The sequence below is a fragment of the Artibeus jamaicensis genome, unplaced genomic scaffold (assembly GCF_021234435.1).
Source record: "Artibeus jamaicensis isolate MK-2021 breed Jamaican fruit bat unplaced genomic scaffold, CSHL_Jam_final contig_851, whole genome shotgun sequence".
NCBI classification, from domain to species: Eukaryota; Metazoa; Chordata; class Mammalia; order Chiroptera; family Phyllostomidae; genus Artibeus; species Artibeus jamaicensis.
This window is the reverse complement of record NW_026521986.1, coordinates 10883185-10909272: the sequence shown is the minus strand read 5'-3', so window position 1 is coordinate 10909272 and position 26088 is coordinate 10883185. Positions and strand designations below refer to the sequence as shown.

The 26088-nt window shown below is 38.6% G+C and overlaps 1 protein-coding gene across 5 annotated transcripts in view; it reads right to left on the bottom strand.

Moving 5' to 3' along the window:
* Positions 1–26088, bottom strand: part of PCNX1 (pecanex 1) — a 133709-nt gene that overhangs the window by 106310 nt on the left and 1311 nt on the right. For all 5 annotated transcript variants that reach the window (XM_037127403.2, XM_037127411.2, XM_053673391.1 and 2 more), the window contains exon 2: positions 405–613. In XM_037127403.2, the coding sequence (XP_036983298.2) occupies positions 405–613 (209 nt within the window). The remainder of the gene's footprint in view (positions 1–404; positions 614–26088) is intronic.

Sequence of the window (26088 nt, the reverse complement as noted above, 5' to 3'; positions counted from 1 at the left end):
AAAATTCAATTATAAATATGAAGTAAAATATTCCAGTTTAGTAAAGATATATACATTTTATTATTATAAATATAAAAATATATAAGTACTAAGATTTATAAGTCATGCTTTATTATTTCTTTAGACTGTTTCTCATTGACTTTCTTTTTCAATTATATAATTATACAATTATAACTACTGATTCCAATATGTTATTTAGCAGTAAGGATAAGGACATTGATTTAATCCCCCCGCTATGGCAGTTAGCTTTGCTGTGATCTAATGTGACAATCTGCACTCGTCACGGTATCCATAGTGCTAAGACCCATCACTGCCTAAAAACCACACAGACAGAACAGGCACAACACAGTATCCCCGCACTGTACACGCTCTGCACCATTACAGAGTGACATGGGTTCCCTTACCTCGGTCCATTGCTGTCCTTTCTCCTAGTTGAACAGTTGCCTTGCTCAGCTTTGGCTCGCTGATCTGTGAACTCCTTTGTGTTCCTGTCTACAACTTCTCCAGCATCAAGTGCTCTGTGGAGTCGATAGTTGACCATCTTCAGAACAATGAAAACAGCGGCTATCACAGGACAATAAACTGCAACTATAATCATGGAAGAAGGAAGGGCCTTTAAGAGAAAACAAATATTCATTTTTAAATATCTTATACTTGATTCAATGAAGGAACTTTGTAACTATAATAAACATACACAGTCACACACAAAGCAACAATTATGTTACTAGCACTAAGTTGCAAAGCCTAAGACAGTACTGCCCAGTACAGTAGCCAGTAGATACCTGGGACTATTGAGCACCTGAAATGTGGTTAGTCTGACCAGAGTTGTGCACTGTAAATAAAGTAACACAGGATTTTGCCCTGGCTGGTGTTGCTCAGTGAATTGAGTGCTGGCCTGTGGACCAAAGGGTCCCCAGTTCAATTCCTAGTCAGGGCACATGCCTGAGTTGTAGGCCAGGTCCCCAGCCGGGGGTGTGTGGGAGGCAACCACACATTGGTGTTTCTCTCCCTTTCTCCCTCCCTTCCCCTCTCTCTAAAAATAAATAAATAAAATCTTTAAAAAAATAACACAGGATTTTGAAGACTTGTTATGAAAAATAAGAGAATGCTAAATATATCAATAATTTTTATACTGAGTACATGTTGAAATATCATTTACTGTACTATTAAATAAAATATTAAAGTTAATTTCATCTGTTCATTGTTACTGAATTTTAACGTGGCTACTAGAAAAACTCTAATTACACGTGTAGTTCCCACTGCGTTTCCACTGGACAGCATTGGCGTCAAGTCCCTGCCAAAACGCTTACAATACACAATTGGAGAGTTAAGTTATCACGTTACATGATATGAATAGGACAGGGTTGTGATCCAAATATATATAATCTCTGTTCATGTGCTCTCTGCAAGTTTAAGATATAAACATTCTTTGTGTTCCAGAAAATTGCAAGTTAAAACTGTCATGAGAATCCTTAGAACTGTAACTGTAAACCCGGATAAGACATGGGAGGCATGCATAATCCAAGTTGTTTTATTTTAAAATATACTTACAACACTTAGAAATTATAGACTGCCAAATAAAATAATACAGAACTGAATCAAGTAATAAACACAACTGAAACAGGCCAGAAGCATCCTAGGCACAAGGATTACAGGCTCCTCATACTTGAGGACTGATTCAGTGCTGTGCACCTGGGTCCCGGGTGGCAGGCTCGGAGACCACCTGACTCAGAAGGCACGGCCGCAGAGTCACTGTTGGTAGAGACTAAAAACTAGGCTCGACTTATGTCCACTTTCATATGAAAAAAATCCTTCTGGACACCTACAACTGTAGATTCCAAATGTTTTCATAAGATTCAACTTCAATTATCTGATAACACGACTCTAAATTTGTTTGGAAAGGTAACCTCAAATTGCCTCAGATGGTGAAACTAAAAAGATCCTGATGATTCAGGGAGATTCAGAATACAGGTATAATAAAAGGGCCTTTTGTTTGTTTAGTGATTTGGGAGGGAGGGAGAAAGTGTGTGGGTTAAAACTGGGAGGGAGTGAAAAAGTAACTCAGGCCTACAGTTTAACAGTTTTGGGTTGGATATGCGCATAACGGGTACATATTTGCTATTTCTAAGTACTTAGATTAAGAAGCCATTTATATTAGTATATCTAGAAAATAAAACTGTAATTCCAATTTAAAATGTCATAACTGATTTTAGCTTATAATTGTAAAATAAAAAATGTATTTAAAATTTTATAAAATCCATAAATACGTTTAAGAGTTGAGTACTTAGAAATATTTGTCATATAACTTAAGTACTTAAAATGAATACTAAATTTATAAATGCCATTTAAATTAAAAGGATCTTAAGCCATATTTCAAAAAACAAATTTCTAAAAAGTATTGTTAAAATGTTTTCAATCTATAAAGAGTTTAAAATTTTAAGTAGTTTAATTTGTAGCACTAATAAATTTAACATGCTGTAAAACGGAAGTGCCCTGAATAACTTCTGTCAAGCAGGAAATACACATACTACACATACACTGATTCAAATTAACAAAAGTTTCAAAGTAAACACAAATATGAACACATACATATTGCTCATAGTATTTATTAAAAGTCTGCATGATGCTGGTCTACATATGATATGTTCACATAAGAACTAAAATTCTTGGAGATCATTTAGTTCAAAGCCCTCATTTCCACACAGAAAACTGAAGACCGACTAGCTTTGGATGACTTAGCCAAGATCACCATCTTAATAACATCTGAAGGACAAAATTAAGCAAGGTTTCTAACACCTACGCTGCTGCATGTTTCACTATGTACCACAATACCAATTCCATTTTCAAATGGAAGGTGCCAGTGAAAATATGAGTCAAGGTTCCATCATCATTCACCAGTACCCCATATTAAGATTAAAATGATTGATTACATTGTTAAGTGGATAGGAGAGCAACCTCACCATTACTCCTCAGAGTAGCAAATTCAATGGAAATGCTAATGGCCTTTCCACACAGAAAAGATAAAAGAGACTACTTAATATTGAATGGTCTATCGTATTTGCCTCTACAAAAGAGTTAAAGATTACGAATGCTTAGAACAGATCTAAGTAAACTCTCCCTACCACTGTATTGTCAAAAGCAGTGGATAAGTGAATGTCAAGAAACATACTTAAATATGTAGGACCTATATAGTTAGTACAGAATTCCTTTATTTTTATGTTGAATATTGAAAAGACTGAAAACAAAAGCTTAAGTGACCATTTCACACTGGAAACCAGTATCAGATGGTTAACACTTACATCTTCTATTCAAACTACAAAGGGTACCCATTTATTTTATATCATGTGGTTCAAATACGTAAGCCCTGTCAGAGGTTACCTAGAGGTCCCTAGGTGCAGAGGACAGCTGTGCTCCGAGTTTCACTTCTCCCAAAGGAGGTGAAGTGCTCAGACACATTGGGCTGTCCTGTGACCCCATCCTCTGCTTGGTCTCTACTCTGCTGGCATTACGTCACTGGGCTCTCAGCTCATCCCAGCACAACTGACAATATTACTATCAAGTCATAAATGAATCCTAAAACTTCCCTGTAACTGTGCTTCACCATTTAACAGATGTCTGCATTTAATAAATAAGTAAAAAATATATATTTTTAAAAGCCCAGGTTAGTTAGTGTGGCTCAGTGGATTGAGTGCCGGCCTACAAACCAGAAGGTTGCTGGTTTGATTCCCTATCAGGGCACATGCCTGGGTTGCAAGCCAGGTCAGCCCAGTTGGAGGTGAGTGAGAGGCAACCAAATGATGTTTCTCTCCCCCTCTTTTTCCCTTCCTTATCCTCTCTCTGAAAATAAAGAAAGAAAATCTTTAAAGAAAAAAAAAAAGTCTGTGTTTAGTCTCAGTAAAAAAATCAAACACCAAAAAAACCTGAAATTAGGTCACCTAATTTTTAGTTTTACGGGTTATATATACCAGAGAGCAAACCACTTACTATTTGCTTTTACATTCTATTAAATTAAAGATATCAATACTGTGTTTTCAAAGAAAAATTTTCAGAATTCCATTTACCAACAAGTAGCATCTCATGGAAGAGCAAGTTCTTTTTAATGAAGAAAAAATTTTTAACAAGATAAAACTGCTTCTGTTGCTATTAAAAATACAACTCTTATATCCCGTTCAACAACCCAATTCTAAATTAAAACATCTATTTTGAAATTGTTTTAGCAGGTACCTATTGACTTAAGGTTAATTATGTTCCCTAACAAGAAAGAGTACTAGTGTTCTGTAAAGGACATCTTTTGTCTTCTTAGGTTATAATATTTTATTGTATATGTCATCTTTATGTTAGTGCTGGTGCAACCAAGCACATGAGCTGCCCTCAGATAATAAAAGCCAATCTATCTTATCTTCACATAAATAAATGTCTGTCTATGGTTACAAGCTGCTTCTATAGAAAGGCTGGTTTGACTTCTTTCCGAGGATACCCCAACAGCGAAGAGCAGAGAATGAAGGCGGTGCAGCAGGCGGTGCAGCACTGATGGAAACACAAGGCCCTCATTGAGTAACTAGAACGGTCACAGCACTGCGAACTCCAAATAAAGACCTGCGGTCATCACAGACTTCAAGTACTCTTCCTATGCATCTTAAAAATCTGTCTCACAGCAAAAAGTTGTAATATTAAAACAGACAAGCTGAGGTTTTCTCAGTTGAATTATGCTCTAATTAGTTAACTTCTTGATTTCTGAGATTTCCTGATCATGTAATCATACTCAGGCATTTGGACCAGTTCGGTCAGAAATCCATGATCTGCAAATGAACAAAACAGAGAGCCCGGAAATAAACCCACACCTATATGGTCAATTAATACATGACAAAGGAGACAAGAACATGCAATGGGTAAAGACAATGTATTCAATAAACTACGCTGGGAAAATTGGACAGATACATGCAAAAAAAATAAAACTAGACCAACTTTACACAAATACAATAATTAATTCAAAATAGATTAAAGGCCTTATTGTTAGACTCAAAACCATAAAACTCCTAGAAGTAAACAGCAGTAAAATCTCGGACATTTCTCTTAGCAATATTTTTTTATATAGTTCCTCAAGCAAGGGAAACAAATGAAAAAATAAACAAAAGAGGCTAAATCAAACTAAAAGTTTTTGTACAGCAAAGGAAACCACCAACAAAATGAACAGACAACCAACTGAATGGAAAAAGACATCTGCAAGCCCTCGCTAGTGTGGTTTAGTGGACTGAGCACCAGACTGCAAACAAAAGGGTCACCAGTTCGATTCCCACTCAGGGTATATGCCTATGTTGCAGGCCAGGCCCCACTAGGGGGTGCTTGAGAGGCAACCACACAATGATCTTTCTCTTCCTCTCTTTGTCCCTTCCCCTCTCTAAAAATAAAATCTTTAAAAGAAAAGGATATTCACCAATGATACACCCAATAAGGGGTTAATACCCAAAATGTATAAAGAACTCATAACTCAACATCAGAAAAACAAACAATCCAAGTAAAAAATGGGCAGAGGACCTGATAGACACTTCTCCAAAGAGGACACACAGATGGCCAACAGATATATGAAAAGATGCTCAACATCACTAATCATCAAAGGAATAGAAATTAAAACCACAATCATATATCACATCACACATGTCAGAATGGTTATCATCAATAAATCAACAAACAATAAGTGCTGGCAAGGATGTGGTGAAAAGGGAACCCTCATGCACTGTTGGTGGCAATGAAGACTGGTACAGCCACTATCAAAAACAGTATGGAGGTTCCTCAAAATACTAAAAATGGAAGTGCTTTATCACCCAGCAGTTGTACTTCAAGGAATATATCCAAAGAAACCCAAAACACTGATTCGAAAGAATATATGCACCCCTATGTTCACTGCAGCACTACCTGCAATAAACAAGATTTGGAAACAGCCCAAGGGCCCATCAGTAGATGAGTAGAATAAAAAAGCTGTGGTACATTTACACAATGGAACACCACTCAGCTGTAAAAAAGAAGGAAATCTTACCTTCTGTGACAACATAAATGGATCTGGAGAATATTATGCTAAGTTGCCGGAGAATAAGCCAGTTGCTGGAAATAAGCCAGAGATTTTGCAGTGTAGAAAATAGTGAAAATTATGAATCCAACAAAGCACAAACAATGAGCATATGTCTTTACACTGCTAAGGAAATGAGCACTGTATTACATTTCACTTTTTTACTATGCAGTATATGCTAGCTATAGGGGAGAATTAGTCACTTGAGTTTTGAAATGAAATGTAAGATAAAGAGGTTACTTCACAACTGTGATAATTCTAGTATGATCATTTTTGTAATTCCAACTATAACCTATACTAAGAACTAGCTTGATTCATACCTCTTTTTATAACTTAGTAACTTGACATTTTGGGGTATGAATCACTCTTTTAACAGTTTGATCAGTCTAAGTAAATCCAAGTAATGTGAAAAAAATTCAGTGAAGTCATAACAACAATTCATCTAGATGGTAAATACGAGGATCAGAGCTGTCTCATAAACTACAACTTAAATAACCTGTCATTTCTTTATTCCATTTGTTTCTGATATATTTTATTGAAACAACTTTAAGAACTCATTAACAAGGTCTATTAACACTACTTTGCAATTCTTAAGAATAGCAGCCAGGTTACCTTTTTACTATACCTCACAAAATACTAGTTCAGGATATATTCAATGAGATTACTTTATAGGCCAAACAAGGGGATTCCTCTTACACTTATGAACTACGCTGATATTTTTTTAAAGATTTTATTTATTTACTTTTAGACAGAGGGAAGGGAGGAAGAAAGAGAGGGAAAGAAACATCCATGTGGAGGTGCCTCTCGAGTGCCCCCTACTGAGGACCTGGCCTGCAACCCAGGCATGTGCTGACTTGGAATTGAACCAGCGACCCTTTGATTCATAGGCCAGCAGTCAATTTACTGAGCCACACCAGCCAGGACTAACTATGCTGCTATTGATGTTACATACCATACAAGTACAAAGTAAATAGCTCAAATTTCAGGCTTAAAAGTTAAAATAATTCAATTCAGTAACAAAAGTATAAAGCCAAAGGAAAGGTAAAACTATAAGGATCAAATAATAAATACTTCGAGATAAAATCATCATACACAAAAAACTAGGTTTTCAGAAGTTATTTAATTACAGTCTTTTATGTTTCACTAAAATTCACAGGAATAAATTACAAGCTGAGACCCTAACACACGAAGGTAAATCAGTAAAAGTTATAAATTTAAAGTATATTAACTCTCAAGAGAATTAGTAGAACCCATAAATCATTTTGCTCTGAGCTCACTCAATTTGTTTGAAACAGAGTAATGGTATTGTATGCTTATATAATCCATTTCTATCTTTAAAAGTAAACACTAAAATTAGGTAATGTATCATACACAAGAGTTAAGGTGAGGTGAATATGAAAGATACAAAACAAAAATGAAGGAAGGTATACAACATGTCTTACTACTACCACTTCCTCGTTTCCCTAAAGGCAACTTTGACACAATGTGTAAGAGCTTTGTTCATTCATTCAACATATACCTACTGGACACCTATTAAGTCCCTGACACTCTTCTGAGGAATGGTAATACTGCCATAAACAAGACCCCTTCCCTCCTTGATCTTAAAAATTACTAATTTAGTCTTTTACTAATCAGCGGGCACTTTAAATGAATATCTTATAACAGTCTTTTGAAGAAAGCACTATTATCATCTCCGTTTTACAGAAAAGAAAATTGGAACTATGAAGTCATTTGCTGGCAGCTGGTAAGTGGTAGAAACAGGATTTCTATCCAGTCTGACTTCAATGACTAAACCTAAGTTTTAACCACTGCATTTGACAGTCTCCTTCCAAGGCAGTGTTTTTCAACTTTTTCTCATTATTGCCTTCCTAAGTTACCTTTTTAGACAGACATTATTTTCCCTAATCACTCCCTGAGAAATAACAGAATATATATATGTGTGTGTGTAGGAACAGAGCTCCTAAAACCCTCGGAATTTCCTAAGTGGTAAGAGCAATAGGCACATCTTTTGTTCTAATATTTGGTCTTTGACTCTGGTTCCTGACACCTAAATTTCTAAAGTGATAGGAATGTCTCTTGTTCCAAATAAGTGACTCTGGGTGGGCTCCTGGAGGAGGGCTGGTCACCTGAAGGACCAAGAAATATTAGGAGCTTGGAATTTTCAGCCTCACTCTTCATTCTCCAGAGAGGGGAGAGGGGCTGGAAATGGAGTTCATAACTGATCATGTCTACATGATGAAGACTCCATAAAACCCCAAAGTAGGGGTTTGGGGAGCTTCCAGGTTGGTGAATTACTACAGGTGCTGGAGAGCTGGCACCCCCAGACTGGTGAAGAAAAGTCTGCACCCCTTCCCATACACCTTGCCCCATGCAGTCTTTCCAACTGGATATTCCTTTGTATCCTTCACTATATCCTTTTACTATAAGCCGTAAACAGTAAGTAAACTATTTTCCTGAATTCCATTGGGCTGCCTAAGGAAATTAAACAAACCTGAGGATGGGGTCATGGACACCTCCAATTTATAACCAATTGGTCAGAAGCACAGGTAGATAATGTGCACTTGAGATTGGCATTTGAATGCAGCGGGGAGAAGGAGGACAGTCTCATGAGACTGAGCCCATACACTATGACTAGGTAACAAGATGTCAGAAATGAATCAAATCATAGGACATCCAGCTGGTGTCTCAGAAAACTGCTTGGGGCAAGGGGGAGACCACACATCTGGTGTCAGAAGTATTATATATGTGGTAGCAGTGTGAGTAAAAGAAAATCACACAGAAGTGTTGGTTTTCTAACCACCCTCCCCCTCATGAAATTTTACCACTGATACACTGTATTTCTGTACATACCGTATGTCTATCTGTACTTTATACATTAAGAGATGTTTTCATCGCACCCCCAAGAACTAATTTTCACCCTCTCCAGGGTGACATCATACCCACTGAGAAATGCATGCTCTACAGCAAAGTTTCTCAGCCTCAGCACTGCTGACATTTTGAGCCAAATAAACCCATGTTGTAGGGGAGCTGTCCAATGCATTATCGGATGTTTACGCTGAAACACAGACAGCACCCACCTGAAACCAATGGCACCGCTGTGCCGAAGTTAAAATTGGCCGAAAAGTTTCCAGCTCTCAAAACGTACAGCTAAGTAGCAGCAGCTGCGTTCTTGCTGCTACTTACATGTTCATAAGGACCACAGTTCCAGGCTTTGTTCATGAAGAACTGGAGCGGACAGTGTATAAGCCAACAACAAATGCTGCCATCTCTGCAGTTGGAGTGAGAGAGCACGTGCCGCAGCAGCGGCAAACGCAAGAAGGAAATAGTCTTTCACACAAACACAGCAGGAAAAGAACCGCACATTAGGACAATAAGAGGGTAATTAAACTTTAATAAAATCCATTTATAATACATGCCATACAACATGCTAACTAACCCCCACCCCCTCCAAAATGATGAGTGAGACAAACTGTCCCACTTTAAGCCTATGCGAGGACCATAATGAATCCCTGGGAGAACACTGTGCTTTGTAATGGGCTTCCACTGTATTCAGAGAATATGCTAGTCAAAAAGGGGAACAAGCCCTGATAAAAGGGGGTTGGGGTGTAGCTGGTTTGATTCCTGGGTTCAATTCCCCATCCAGAACAAGCCTAGGTTGAGGCTGCTCCTCAGCTGGGGGGGGGAGCTGGAGGATCGATGTTTCTCTCACACATCATTGTTTCTTTCTCTCCCTCTTTCTCCCTTTCCTTCTCCTCTCTGAAAATGAATAAATAAAATATGTTTTTAATAAAAGGGGGGACCAAAATAAGGCTCTAATTAGATGGTGATAGAAAGGGCTGCTCTGAAAATTCTAGATTCAGAATACATATTGAAAAGATGAGGGGGACACTTAGTTCATCTCAATTCAGTCACAGGTAGGCTTTCAGGAGCAGATTAATCAGAACAGCATCTTTTAGGACTGCATGGCAAAAAATATAAATATTGGAAAGAGGTTAAAATTTTAATTTACAAATATAATTGCATACTTGAAAAATCCTTTTAAAACAAAAGTACTAGAAAGTATAAGCTAATCCCATAAAGTTTCCAGTTGCAAAATTAACGAATTAACATCCATAGTTTTAGAGGGCATCCTAGAACAGAAAAAGGACATAGGTAAAAACTAAAGAAATCTGAATAAAGTATGGGCTGTAAGTTAATACTGATGTGTCAGTATTGGTCACTGGCTGCACAAGTGTACCACAGTAATCTGAAATGTTAACAGGGGAAACTGGGTGAAGGGTATATACGGGACTTCTCTTTACTATCAACTTTTCTATGTATCTAAAACTTCTTTTTTCTGCCTCCCCCCCACCCCTCCCCACCTTTCCTATTTCCAACCCCCACTCCTTGTTAGTGTCCATGTGTCCTTAATAATAGTTCCTGCAAACCCTTCACCCTTTTCCCCCACTATACCCTCCCCTCTCCCCTCCAGTCACTGTCAGCCTGTTCTCAATTTCAGTGTCTTTGGTGATATTTTGCTTGCTTGTTCATTTTGTTGATTACGTTCCAGTTAAAGGTGAGATCATATGATATTTGTCTTTCACCACCTGGCTTATTTCACTTAGCATAATGCTCTCCAGTTCCATCCATGCTGTCACAAAGGGTATAAGCTCCTTTCTTTCTGCTGCATAGAATTCCATTGTGTAAATGTACCATAGTTTCTGGATCCATTCATTTACTGATGGGCACCTAGGTTGCTTCCAACTCTTGGCTATTGTGAATTGTGCTGCTATAAACATTGGGGTGCATAGGTTCTTTTGGAGTGATGTTTTAGGATTCTTAGGATATAATCCTAGCAGTGGAATTGCTGGGTCAAAAGGCAGATCCATTTTTAGTCTTCTTAGAAAATTCCATAGTGTTTTCCATAGTGGTTGTACCAGTCTGCAATCCCACCAACAGTGCACTAGAGTTCCCTTTTCTCCCCAACTTCTCCAACGCTTGTTCGTTGCTTTGTTTATGATGGCCATTCTGACTGGTGTGAAGTGGTATCTCACTGTGGTTTTAATTTGCATCTATTTCCCTGAAGGCTTGTGATGCTGAGCATGTTTTCATATGTGTCTAGGCCCTTTGTATGCCCTCCTTGGAGAAGTGTCTGTTCAATAAAACTTCTAAAATAAGTTGTTTTTTTTTAATCAATAGTTTTCTTACCTACAAGCAATAACCCATTTAGAAACACAGTGATAGAAATGGTCCCACTCTGCCAAGTAGCTCAGCGGCTTGGAGCGTTGTCCCAATAGGCCAGGGTCGTGGGTTTGATCCCAGGTTGGAGGCACATAGAAGAAGCAACCAATGGATGCATGGATGGGTGGAACAACAAACTGATCTTTGTCTCTCTGCCTCTCTCTCTAATCAATAAAAATAAAAATTTAAAAAGAAATGGTTCCGTTTACCCTCATGTAGGAGATGAAAATCTTACTATCTGAAAAATAATAATCCTAAAAAAAATGTACAAAGTAAACAAAAAAATTTTTTTACAAAACAAAATCTGCCCTGGCTGGTGCAGCTCAGTGGATTGAGCACAGGCCTGTGAAGCAAAGGGCCACTGGTTCAATTCCCAGTCCGGGCACATGCCTGGGTTACAGGCCAGGTCCCCAGTATGGGACACATGAGAGGCAACCACACATTGATGTTTCTCTCCCTCTCTTTCTTCTTCCCTTCCCCTCTCTCTAAAAATAAATAAATAAAATATATTTTTAAAGGATTATTTAAAAATAAATAAATAGACAGATAGATAGATAAAATAAAGTAAGTAAAATAAAACAAAACAAAACAAAATAAAATAAAATAAAATAAAATCTACTGCCCTGGCTGGTGTGGCTCAATGGACTGAATGCAGGACTGTGACCCAAAAGGTTGTCAGTTCGATTCCCAGTCAGGGCACATGCCTGGGTTACAGGCCAGGTCCCCAGTAGGGGGCATGCAAGAGACAACCACACACTGGTGTTTCTCTCCCTCTCCCCCCACTTCCTCTCTAAAAATAAATTTTAAAATATTTTAAAAATATAAAATAAAATCTACTGAGGCACATAAAAGAACTGAAGAGATCACCTTAAGTCAATATATAAAGATGCCAAACTTCCCGCATAAAGTAAACTATAATTCAACCTCTTTCCATAAAAAATTCCATGGAATCCCTGGGAGACTTAAGAAAATGGAAGAATAAACATACAAGAATAGCAAGGAAGGGGGGGGAGGAGGTGGCAGAGGAGGAGGAAACAATGACAAGGAAGAATAACAAAGACTACAACTACAAAAGAAAAATATGTAACTATATCAAACTAGGATTACTAAAAAATATGGTATTCATGTAAGGACAGACAAATTGGTAAAACAGCAAATGCAAATACCACAGTAGGAACTCACACTAAAAAGGTGATGTTTAAACCACTAAGAAAAAGATGAGATTCTTTATTAAGTGAGGTTGACTGGGACAACTGCCTATTCCAAAAAAAATTTGTTTTTTACTAGGTGCTCACATATTGTTTATAGCAACATAAATTCCAAATGGGCTAAACTATACAACTACTAGATATTTGCATATACATTACAAAGGACTACTCTCCTCAATATATAAAAGGTCTCATATCAATAAGAAATAACCAAGCAGAAAATGGATTTAAAAAATGCATAAAGCACATGAACTGGCTCCCCTACACCCCAAACAGACGCTAAGCTTACGAAAAGCTGCTCAACCCCTCTCAAAACAGGAAAGATGCAAATTGAAAACACTCTAAAATACTCTTTCTTGCCAATGAAAACAGCAAACTGTACGCGACCGTGGCACACGAGAGCACAAACGCTCGTGTGTGGCTCGCAGGCATGCAGAGTGAGCGATACGACCCTTCTGGGAAGCAGCTTGGCAGTTCCTTTCAAAATTTCAAAAGTGTTTACTCTTTCACCAAGCAACCTCATTTCTAAGAATTTACCTTAATATTGTATCTGGACACACATAAGATGACATGTGTAAAAATTACAGCACAGGCCCTGGCTGGTGCAGCTCAGTGGATTGAGAATGGGTCTGTGAACCAAAGGGTTGCCGGTTCGATTCCCAGCCTAAGGCACATGCCCGGGTTGTAGGCCCAGTACAGGGGACATGAGAGGCAGCCACACACTGATGTTTCTTTCCCTGTCTTTCTCCTTCCTTTCCCCTCTCTCTAAAAATAAAAAAATAAAATGTTTTTAAAAAATTACAGCATAATTTGTGTTAGCAAAAGACTACAAACAAATGTCTATTGGCAGAAAACATGTTAAATAACACATATCCGGCAATGGAATGGTATGCAACTATTTTTTAAAAAAGAAACCACCCTGACCGGTGTAGCTAAGTTGGTTGGGCGTCATCCTGCAAACCAAAAGGTCACCTGTCGGATTCCCAGCCAGGGCACATGCCTGGTTCCTGGTCAGGGCGCATGCAAGAAGCAACCAATCGACATTTCTCTCTTACATAGATGTTTCCCTTTTTCTCTCCCTCCAATCCCCTCTGTCTAAAAATAAAGTAAATAAATAAAATCTTTTTAAAAAGTGGCCCTGGCTCATGTGGCTCAATGAATTGAGTGCCAGTCTGCAAACCAAAGGGTCACTGGTTTGATTCCCAGTCAGGGCACACGCCTGGGTCGCAGGCCAGGTCCCCAAGAGGAGGCACATGAGAGGCAACCACACACTGATGTTTCTCTCCCTCTCTTTCTCCCTCCCTTCCCCTCTATAAAAATGAATAAATAAAATCTAAAAAAAAAAAATTGAACCCAACAAAAGAAAGTCCTAGACCAGACAGTTTCACTGGTGAATTCTACCAAATATTTAAGTAAGAATTAATACCACTCTCAAACTATTTAAAAATATGAAATACAGAGTAACATTTCCAAATTCATTTTATGAGGCCGGCATTACCCTGATAACAAAACCAGACAATGATGCCACCAAAAAATGAAGCTAGAGACCAATATTCCTTATGAGTAGCCATGCAAAAATCCTCAACAAAATATTAGCAATCCAAATAAATAATGCATTAAAAGGGTCACATGACTCGATCAAATGGGATCTACTCTAGCAGTGCAAAGATGGTTTAACATCAATCGGTGTGATACACATTAACAAAATGAAAAACGAAAATCATATGATCACTTCAATAGATGCAAAAAAAAAGCATCTGACAAAATTCAACATCTCTTTCTGATAAAAACTCTCAACAAGGTGGGCATAGAGAGAATGTACCTCAACATAATAAAGGTCATATACGACAGGCCCACAGCTAGTATCATAATCAACAGTGAAAAGTGGCTTATCGGGGTTTTCTTAATTGTTTGTTTTTACATCCTTTCTTTTAACTATTCCAGATCCTGCCCAGGAATAGTAATATTATAAACATAAACTGTATTCTGAGAAATTAAAAAATAATTCACTAAGAAAGCCTTAACACGTTAGATATAATACTGTAACACTGACCGCAGGGCAAATCACTACACCCGAGAACATACAGTCTTAATAAACCATCTTTTCACTGAAACAAAGGTACACCTGCCTGGCAGCAAGATCACGGGGAATGCTGCTTCAGGACTAATAGCAACTCTCATGAAGGTCTTCTGCATAAGTCCGTCTAGGAAATAACTGGATGTTCCTTCCAATTCCTGAGCACTTCGTGACACATAAGGAATGAGTCACAGTCTACCTTGTAATAAGGTTATTGTCTCATTGCCTCCAATTTACAAATTAGGAAAAAGCAGCATTATACAGAAAGCTAAGACATTGGTTATGTGAATGTAAACGAGGTCTAAAGTCTTTCTCATTTTTAGAATTACTTCATTTAATATAATTATTCATATATAAAATATATCAATTTTAAAATAGCCTAACATATGTTAGTGGTCAATGCATTTAAAAATCATTCTGAGTATGCTCCTCTTTTGTCCATCTAAAATGTACCTATCACAAACATAAAACCTTTTACTAATTTTTCTTATGACACCATTTGATAAATTTTTATAAACTGTAAAGTCCTTTAAAGAATAACATCTTGGCATGGTAAGAAAAAGAGTAAGAAAACAATACTAAAAATGATGCTACTAAATGCAATATTTTATCCTGAATTGGATCCTGAAAGAGAAAAGGAACATTAGCAGAAAAAGTGGTGAAATCCCAATGGTTTGCTAATAATACTATATAATGTAAATTTCTTAATTTTCATAAATATACCATGGTTATATAAGATTTTAATATTAGAGGAAGCAGGCAAAGGGTATAAAAGAACTCTATACTATCTTTGCAACTTTTTTGTAAATCTAAAATTACTTCAAAATATAAAGTTTTAAAGACATTAACCATGGTGGATGAATCTGTTTAGTTTATGTCTAGACAACATTCAGGGGGTGAGGAGGAATAGTAAAAGTAAATGGCCAGATACGCGATTCAAGCTTCTCAAATTTGTGACTAATCTTCCTGCCTATTCTTAGGGCAGCTGGCACTCAGGGTTCTATGTGGTTTGCACAAAGTAGTACAGAATAGGACTTTTTTTCCCCCTTAAAACCTCAAAAGGAAATGGCTTGCTTTTCCTTAGGTTTTCTTTTCCTTCTTATCATAACACAAAGCAAAAGAGACTAGCACCAACAGTGCAAGTTATAAAAGAGCCAACCCCTCAGATTCTAAAGATAAAGGAAGAGAATGCAGGTCTGAACTTTTTTTGCAATTCTACCAAAGAAAGCATTTAACCAACTCCTTGGGGGGCAGGCCGAGGAACCAGAGGGATCAAAATATTAACTACTTATTTCACTGGGAATCGGTAAAATTCGTCTACATGCTAAAACAGTAGTAAAATCTACAGAATGTCTGTTATAATCTGCTCTTTTTCATATCAGTCTATACTATTTTAGTGTTACTAGTCCTGGGTGTCCTAGGTACAAAATAATTCTTTGACTTCCCTAGCTACACAGACACAGGAAAACCAACTGATTTAAGTCAGATTAAATAACAGAAAGATGCAATCAATCTCCCAAAGAAACATTTCTGCTTGTTTATCAGTTGCCTGCTGTGAAAATTATCTGAGTACAGAATATAGGAAAGATCAGATAAAAGTCATGTGACATATGCTAGTGCAATAAACATCCTTAATTCAGACTAAGAAAAGGCTGAATTAGAAAAGTACTTTAAGGGTACTTTATTCGCCTGTTATCAAAAACAGACTATTACTGAAATGATTTTATTCAAGGTTCCATTGAATAAGAAATTTATAACACTAACACCCTGTTTTGGAAAGTGTTGAGTAAAGGTGGGAAAACAAGTACTCTTAATACTGTTGATAAAAACTTTAAGTTAGCACTACCTTTCAAGAGGGCAATTTGGCATTTTCAACCATTTTCTTTTTTTATTAAGATTGTATTTACTTGTTTTTAGGGAGAGGGGATAGGAGGAAGACAGAGAGGGAGAGAAACACCCACGTGTGAGAGAACCATGGACCGGTGGCCCCTCACATGCTCCCAGTTAGGGACCTGGCCCACAACCCAGGCCTGGGCCCTGACAGAGAACTGAACCGGTGACTTTTTGGTTTGCAGGTCAGCACTCGATCTGCTGAGCCACACTAGCCAGGGACTGATCATTTTCTTCTCTTCAAAATACTCTCTTGCCTTGGCTTCTGTAATGGATCCCTTCCTTCACTTTCCTCTTACCTTCTTGTCTCCTTTGCTGAACCATTTTCTTTTTAAAGAATTATACTTTTCCCTAGATCTTATCCACTCTGTAACTTGGATTGTCCTCTATCATGCTGATAACTTCCGAGTAAATTTTAGTCCAAATTTCTCTCCTTAACATTTCCTTCGACGCTCTAACCTCATGTTCTCCATCCTCAAAGGCACCCGCAATATTGCCTGGCAACCTCCCACCTCTTGCTAGTCAGTTCACTTTCCACTCTCCAAAAGTAAGAATCACATTTCACCTACTGGAAATCCACCGCAAACCTCGAATATCCTCCTTACCTCCCCCTTCACTCAACAAAAAAATACTCACTCTGAACTTCAAGGAGATTACATAAATCAGAAAAGATCCACCTCAACTTGCCCCACCAAATTCTTATCCCCTCCTCCATCAGCATTCATCCTCACCTTCCTCCCTCCCTCCCTCCCCCTCCAGAGGATGAGCCCTTACTCCCAGCGTTTCCTGGGCCAGAAACCTATTTTGCCTTCGCAGGAACCTCATATTATCAGTTTCTCACTCATATTCTTTCTTGTTGTAAAGATTTACTCAATGCTTGTAAAATGAATTATTTATCAAATAAAAATATGCATATCCTTTAATCCAACAACTTCTAGGAATTTATACAAAAGACTGGTACAAAGATATAGCTTCCAAGAATATTTACCCAGGTGTTTTCTAAATAGCTAAAAACTACAACCTACATAACCAATGACCAAATGATTAGACACACCCGTACTATGGTCTCCCAGGGAGCTGTTAAAACTGCATTTTTTTCCCATGGAAACTTCATAATCTCTAGTCAAGTAAAACAGGAGGCTTCAAAACAGCACAAATTTTATGAGCCCATTTTTGTATGAAAAAAAGTATAATATATATTTATTTATAAGCTCCAAATACATTTGGATTACTACACTGTTCAACGGCCTGAGTGAATGGGACTGCAGGTGGTTTTTATTTTCCTCGTTTTACTTTTCTGTAATTTCTGATTTAGCATACGTATATTTGAATAAAAAAGGTTGTAGTGTGTTAACAATACAGAAAAAATCTAAATACTGAGTAAATAAAAGTACGGCACTACAGTCTACTGAATTTTAAATGCAAGGATAAAGTATACAATTATCATTAACTTATTTTAAATTAAAACACAGTCTTATCTGAAAAAACATTTTTGATACTCAGTTGTTTTCCAATTTCTTTGAGTTGTGCTAAAACCTTCCCTCACGTTAGGGTGATACCTTTCACAAAACAGCAAAAACTGGAAAGTAGTGCTCATCCACAGGAGAACGGATGAAGACAAACCAACCAGCACATTCACACGAAGGGATGCTGCTTAGCAATAAAAAGGAACAAGCTACTCACACGCACAACATGCATGAGTCTTAAAAACACTATGCTGAGTGACAGAGGCTTACACAAAGTCTATGCTATATGATTCCATAGCATATGGAATAAAGTTCTAGAACAGAATAAACCAACAGATGAAAAAAATCAGGCCAAGGTGGAGGGGACTGTTTGGGAAGGGCAAACAGAAACTTTCTGGGGTGATGCTAATGTCCTGTAACACGACAGGTTTGTACTACACAGGTATATTCATTTATCAAAACTCAAAACGCAGCCATTGAGTCACTTAAGATTTGTGCCTTTTAAAACTATCTAATAGTATGCATGCTCAAATGTTTAGGGACGATATGGACTGAGGTCAGTAATTTACCTCACACGCATCCCTCAAAAAAAAAGTCTTGATAGAGGGACGCATAGACAAAGACATGTAATAAACAAAAATTGTAGAATCCAGGTAGTGGGTACAATTCTTTCAACTTTTCTATAAGCCTGAAAATTCTCATGGTAAAATGTTGGAAAAGCATCATTTTAATTTCAGCACAGTCAGCTAGAGAAAGCAAACCACCTAGTTAAATCTGTATGCTCAAAAGCTAGAAAATAAAAACATTCCTAGTTTTTCAATTGCCAAATAATTTTACAACGTGGAGTAATTTCTCCAATAGCAGAAAACATCTCTAACAAAAGACACTAAAACATTTTATAAGTTCACAGGTTTTTCTAACAGCTAAAAAATATGGCTGCTTTCTTGGAAATTTCATGTGTAAACCATCTTTGGACAATGTGTCTTTAATTTTTATAGGTGACATAACAGAAAGATAAGAGCTATATCTGTGCCATAGCCAGTTATAGAAATAATGACATTCATCTCAATACTAAATACTGAAATACCAATAAGCATTGGTAACAAAAGTAACTGAAGGCACAGAATATAGGTCAAAACAGACCATTCACTATTCATTAAACTTTTCCTAAAGGGCATAGAAAATACTCTATCACTAAATAACCATGTTCTTAATTACTGATTTATAATACAATAACTTTCTTACTCAACTGGAACTTTTTAGGAAATATAAAAATTCCAGTTTTAGCCATCATAACTTAATCTTGTCTACATTGGTCTTTAAAATATTTTTAAATCTTTGGAAAAGAAAGTAACTTGAGAGTCTCAGAGAAATCCTCACTAATAAAGGATCTATCATTCTGTAGATGATAAAGATTAGAGATAGAAAATAATAAGATAACCAGGAAGGAAAAGTTGAAACCTTCATAAAATTTACATGAGCAATTCAGTTTCTGAATACGATCTCTCCAAAGATTTATACCACATATGTTACTGTATGTATCACATGTACACAGATATGCATGCATGTGTAACGGCACCAAGTGGTATAACCCAAAAGCTCCATATGCTGCACTTTGACTTTAGAGTTTCTCGGGAGTCATTCTGCACTTGATTTTTTAAATAGTTCTGTATCTGATTTTTGTCTTGCACATTGGTAATTAAACCTAACCCCCAGGTAAAATGTGACCAGCTAACACTGGCTATCACAGTTCTCTTACCGCCAACTATTTCATACATCACTTAAGTTGATAAATCTGAAGAAGATTCCGTATATAACACAAAATTCATTCAACAAATATTCATTCAGAAACTAATACAAGCCACGCCCCGGAGCAGACACTGGATATACACTGCCTAATAAACTGTGCATGGCCCCGGCCCTCAGTGAACTTACAAGGCATTAGAGGGAGGGAATGTTAGAGACAGCAAAAAAGTAAACAAGACGTGAATACGACTGTGATAAGCACTGTGGAAGGAAGTTACAGGATAGAGTGATGGAAAAGAGAAACTTTACAGTCATCTGGGCCAGGCCTCTGTGAGAGGATGACATTTAAATCCAGCCCTAAAGACCCAGCAGCAACCAGCCCTGTAAGGAGCAAAAAGGAAGAGTAGGTATCCCTTCAGAAGGCAGCACCTGCAGAGGCCAGGGAGGCACGAGCTCAGTGGGTTGGAGTAACAGAAAGGGGGCCAGTGCAACTACAGCACAGGGAGAAAACTGCACAGACTGCAGACAAAGGCAGAACTGGCTTTGTGGGGTGGGGGCTGTAGTAAAGATGCTAGACTCTATTCTAGACGCAAAGGATGCTAAAATATCACTGAATGATATTAAAGGGGAGCGAGGGAGTGACACAGATTTATGTCTTTTGCTTTGTGGAGAAAGAGTTGTAGGAAGAATGGAAGCTAAGGTAGCAATGCAGACAAAAAGTTAGTGTGGCTGAACAAGCAGAAGGCGGTTTGAGATGCCTATAAGACAAGAGAAGATGCTGAGTAGGCTACTGGATTTAAGTCAGGGGTTGGGAACTGTGGACATACTGACCAAGTTCTTTAAACTGACCTGGATGTTTACAAAACACAAATGAATGGGCAGCACTCCACATCTTCTGCATCAGAACGGACGTGCACAAGTGCACGTTTTAAACACGTTCAAATGATTCTGATGTCAACTGGAGTCTGAGATACACTAAAGAGATTTTAGTGTTATAGTTCTTCACCTGGGCTATAACTCTTATGGAAGAAAACAATACATTAAGCTATGTGTTAAGGCAACGGTTTTACTTCCTATCTGATCTCCTGAAGTCACAAAACATTACAGAGGAAACACTTTTAATAAGTCAAGATCTTCAAAGGACTTTTACTGAAGGCCACTCAGACGGTGAATGATTTCTTCTATTTCACAAGTATTTTCTTACTCAATGCCCATGTAATTTCTCACAAATGAGTAAATCAAGGTTCGGAAAGGTGGCGAGTCTTGCCCGTAGGGGAGACACATTCAATAACAGACCCAAGACACACAAATCAAGATGACACCAACCCCAGTCTGCTTTCCAGCACACAAAAATGCCATGAAGCTCACACCCATAAAGCTCACCATCTGTGACATGTTATGTGCAAAATTAATCTTAACAAGATAAAATGGGGTGAATGTCTTAAGAGAAACAGAGAAGACAGTGAAAAAAGAAAAAACTTGTTGACTTTCACAACTTAAAAGTATTTTAACTGCAGAAACTATAAATTCTACCTTTAAAGTATCCATAAAAGCTACTAACAGCAAGTGTTTGAATCCTATACAGAAAGTCCTAAGACCTTATTGTGCTAAGCAAGATAAATCAGACAAGTACAAGTACTGTATGATTGTAACAGGGGGCAGCCAAGAGTGGGGCCCAGGAAAGCTGGAAGAATACAGGAATGCTGGCAGGTGTAACTGATTATAGGAGGAGTTGGAAATGAGGCTGCAGAGGAAGACTGGCATGGGATTTAAACCCAGGTGCAGCAGCCATGCCAAGAGATGACCATGCGGCTTTAGTGGAGTAGATTGGGACCCCACAGCCGGGTGAAAGTTAGGACCACGTGACTTTGGGGTGCTTTTTTTTTTTTTTTTGCCGTGCTGCTTAGGAAGCAGGAGAGACTTTGCCAGGAAGAAAAGGGGTGAAAGGCCTCTTGATGGTGGGTCATGAGAAGGTACTGCATGGTTTTGGATTCACTGGAGATCGTGGCAGGGACACAGCTGATGGTGCCAGGAGCCTGAATCACGGACTTCTACTTCTTTTCCTGAGATACGGTACCCAGACTGGTCAGAGGGGGAAGGAAGGACTGTGTGCATTTGTGGGTATTCTAAAGGACTTTAGTATTTTAATGAAGACATTAAGTCATTACTCTAAGTCTGCATAACTTTTAAATAAATAATTCCTTTCCTTTTCACCAGTCTCTGGCATTGAGAGATGTCTTTCCTCTGGCAGTGGGCAAAATGAACCTAGTCCAGGGGGGAAACCCCTGGAGAAAAAGGGGGAGTCCTTTTGGTAATAGTATATCGTATACCACCCCCATCTGTTCTATCGCATGATCACTTAATATATGGAATCTAAAACAAACCCATTTTTTTATAAGGGTACAAACTTGCAACCAGTAGCAAATAAAACACAGAGAACTGGTGTGTATACGTATAAAATATACTATTGTTATGTAATGTGATAAATCTCACTACAACAGCAATCAAATTACAATATATAGATGTGTTGTTATAAAATAACAAGATGGGCCCTGCCCGATGTGGCTCAGTTGGTTGGAGGGTCACCCTGTAAACTGAAAGGTCATGGGTTTGACTCCCAGTTCAATTCCTAGGCGTATGCCTAGGTTGCAAGTTCAGTCCCCAGTCAGGGCACGTACAAGAGGCAACTGATTGGTATTTCTGTCCCTCTCTTTCTCCTTCCGTTCCTCCTCTCTCTATAATAAATAAGCGTGTCCTCAGGTGAGTATAAAAATAGAAGTTGTACACCTTCAATTTATACAATATTTTATGTGAAATTTGCTCAATAAAAAACTTTTAACTAAAACAAAAGCAGAAAAGCATCCATTATATTTACCAAAACGGATACTAAAAACAACAAAAGCTCGCCCTGGCTGGTGTAGCTCAGTGGACTGAGCGGAGGGCCTGCAAACCCCAAACAACCAAAGACCTAAAAATCTTCCTAAGTCAATGTATGACCTCTCCAGACTCTGAATCTAAGAAAAGGCTGCCAGTGTGATGGCTTTCGGAGTTCCATGTAAATCAAATCCCAGCTCACATTGCCTCAGGCCACAAAACAAGTCACCGATGGCTGAACCTCAGGTATCATCAATAAAATGAGGACACAGGGGTTGGGTGGAGAACAGGACCAATAAAGTGGCACTGGTCCAACTATGATAGCATCAAGTACATAAAATAAAGTGGAGTCACTTATGTCAACTAAAATGGCTGTCAGTCAGCCATGACACTTTGGTTCAAAAGGAAAATTCCTTAAGTCAGAACCAACACATCTGGCAAGGAGACACATCTGCCCACATGGTCAGAGAAGCCGTGTCTGCAGAGCGAGACCACCCATAGATAGGCTCCTGGGGAAATTCCACACTTGCCAGCAGGGGTGTCAAGAACAGCCATGAACCACCCATAGGCCCGTGAGCAAACTCCCCACTTGGCAGCAGGGGTGCCGAGACATTTATCCAGAGGGGTGGTGCTCACCACTTGCAAGGTCTAACTGAGGCAGGCGCCAGACCCCCCACTGAGACAGCCAAGCCCCACACACCGGAGTGCTGCTCCACACCATGCTCATTTCCCATGGCATTGGCCACCGGAGGCTCTGCCCTGCTGGACTGAGGACCATGCCTGCCCTGCTGCCCACCTGGATCCAAAAGTTCTTCCTTGCAAGACTCTGACAACTCCCTTGCCCACCATGCTGTCTCCTAGACCTTCAGACTGAGATTCTGGGACTCCGGTTCCTTATCCCCCATTGATTGCTCTGTGTGTAGGATATTATTATATGTTGATGTTCTACTCTGAGTGAACCTGCATTCAATAAAAGCTGAGTGAACAGCATAATTACTATGTGTGACTCTTGTCTATTCCTTGGTGCCAGGCTGCTCAGCAGACAGCTAGCCAAGTGGTTGCCCAGCTGACTTAGAGGAAAGACTGTATCACGAACATATGCTCGTGACAGTTTGGGATAAAGAACATCATAAAAAGTTATCATCATCTATAATTATTATTGGAAGAACAAAGAGTAATAATCTATAACTATCTGAGATTTTAACATGAAATCACGGATTTTCCTTCCAGCGTGTATTTCAAACTACCTACCCTAAATACAAGCATGTACAAGCATACTGAAGCACAGGCATGCTTTCTAAAACGTTAACAAATCCTCTTTGCTGGCTGCCGTGAAACCAAGATCATCCCCCTGACTATAAGCTCAGGGTCACAGACAGTCCTAAGGCTTATAACTGTTCACTGTTCCCGAGCTAGACTTTAGGTTCCTTGAGGGCAAAAGCTATGTCTTCTTCATTTCTAATCATTTATTTAACATCTGAGTATTGACTCTGTGCTTGGCACTGACATTGGCCCTGACAATAACACAGTGAACTTTCAGATTTGTTTGGGTTGGTTCACAGCCTTTTCCTGCCTGTTGCTGAATCTGGTACAATCAGCTTCTCCAAATGATCTAAGTTTTTTTAAGCTCTATTTTCACCAAAAGTTGTGAGCACATTTTTTAACACATTAGTCTCTGCCCCCTCAGAGCTTATAATCTAATGAGACAAGAGAGACATTAAGTAAATAAATGTGTACCAATTAGTGGTAAGTGCTATCAAAGAAGGGTGAAGGCTAGGAATAGGAAGTACTGTAGGAGCTGGGAAGTTGGTATTTCACATAGGTTTTTTAGGGAAAGCCTCACATATAAGTGAAAGCTGAAATAAGTGGAGCACGTCACATGGATACCTGGAGGAAAGGAGTCATCCAGACAAAGGGCAAAGAGCATGTGCAAAGGCCATGAGGCAGGAACACAGTTGTGTGGGATAAATTGTAAGAAGGTAAATGTATATGGCCGGTGGGGGGTGGGGGGAGTGACCGACACACGGGAGGGCAGGCTCTGGGAGCAGAGAAGTTGAAAGAATCACTCAGACACCTGTATGGAGAACAGAGAATAAAGAATGGAAGCAGTGAGCCTGATTAGAACACTGAAATAATATAGAAGAGACAGCAGTGGCTTGAACCCAGGAAGCAATGATGATGATCTGCTGGATTCTAGTCAGGTTTTGAAGGCAGAATCCACAAGTGTTGATAAATTGGATGTGATGAGAGAAGAATCAAGGAGAGCTTTTAAAAGACTTAATAAGAGTAGAGTTCCCATTAACTGAGACAAGAAAGTCAGAGAATCAGTTTTATTTTCCCAGAACCCAGCAAACTGCCCAGTACATAGCAGACACTGAAATATTACTTGGGGATTAAATTTAACTGAATAAACTCCCCAAATGAAGCATTAAACTCAGTGTATTGCTTTCTATTTGCTCTCAATTTTCTTTAGTAATGTTTGTTGAATACCCAAAGACTTGGCCACCAGCACGGTTCACATACTAACATGGAACCCTTACACTAGGACACAGCACCTAATCAGTACATCTCAAAGACCTGTTTCACTTTCAAATTCACAATCCTCCTGGATATAACAGAAATCCGCTGCAAAAGAAAGCTCTGTGACAGCCTGCGCCTTCTTACACCCAAAGTAATTAACCTGTACATTAATGATGTCATATTCCTGGAAGGTACAGAAGCACAAAGAGGACTCCCTAGACCAGAATTAATTGAAAATTATAATGCTTTGTGATAAATTTTCAGAATGGGACAAGGCTGTACAAGTCCCCTGAACACAAATAAGCCATCAGTCATCAGCATTTTTTGAATGGTTTCTTTGCCTCAAGCAATAGGTCCCTTCAAAACAATTTCAATGAAAAAATTAAAATCTGCTTGAGAAAAGTGAGATTTAGCACATCTTCTCCCAAGCAAACGCTTTTCCTGCCAATTAGTAAACATAAGCTTCGCTTAAGGAAAAGTTGGGTGTTCTGACCTTTAGCACGTCTTACGGTCGAAGTGTCAGATTTTCTAACCCAGCACCCTCATTCGGCTCCATGAAGAACCACAAAGTTAGCTGAAATATACTCAAAGCAACTCTCCTAAAACAAAGTTACCATCTTTTCCTCCCTTCCCGTTATATAAAAAATTTTAATTCAAGCTGAAGTACCATCGCTCTTCCACATTATTTCCCCTATTGCCCCACCCTAACCTTAAGTGTTTAAAAAAAAATGCGCTTACAACTTTCAGTAAAAATACAGCTTAAAAACATAGATCATTCGGAGAAGCTAATCACATACTGAACTCAGCAACAGGCAGTACTTGCCTTCTGCCAATCAGTGAAAGGCCTTGAACCAACCCAAACAAATCTGCCAAAATGCCAGCCAGATTCCCCGTATCGCCCCCGCGCCCTACCCCCAGAGCTGGCCAGGAAACAACACAACAGCCGCTGACCACGGAGCCGAACCGAAAAGAGTCCGTGGTAAGCAAAAAAAAAAAAAAACAAACAATGATTTTTCAGAGGCA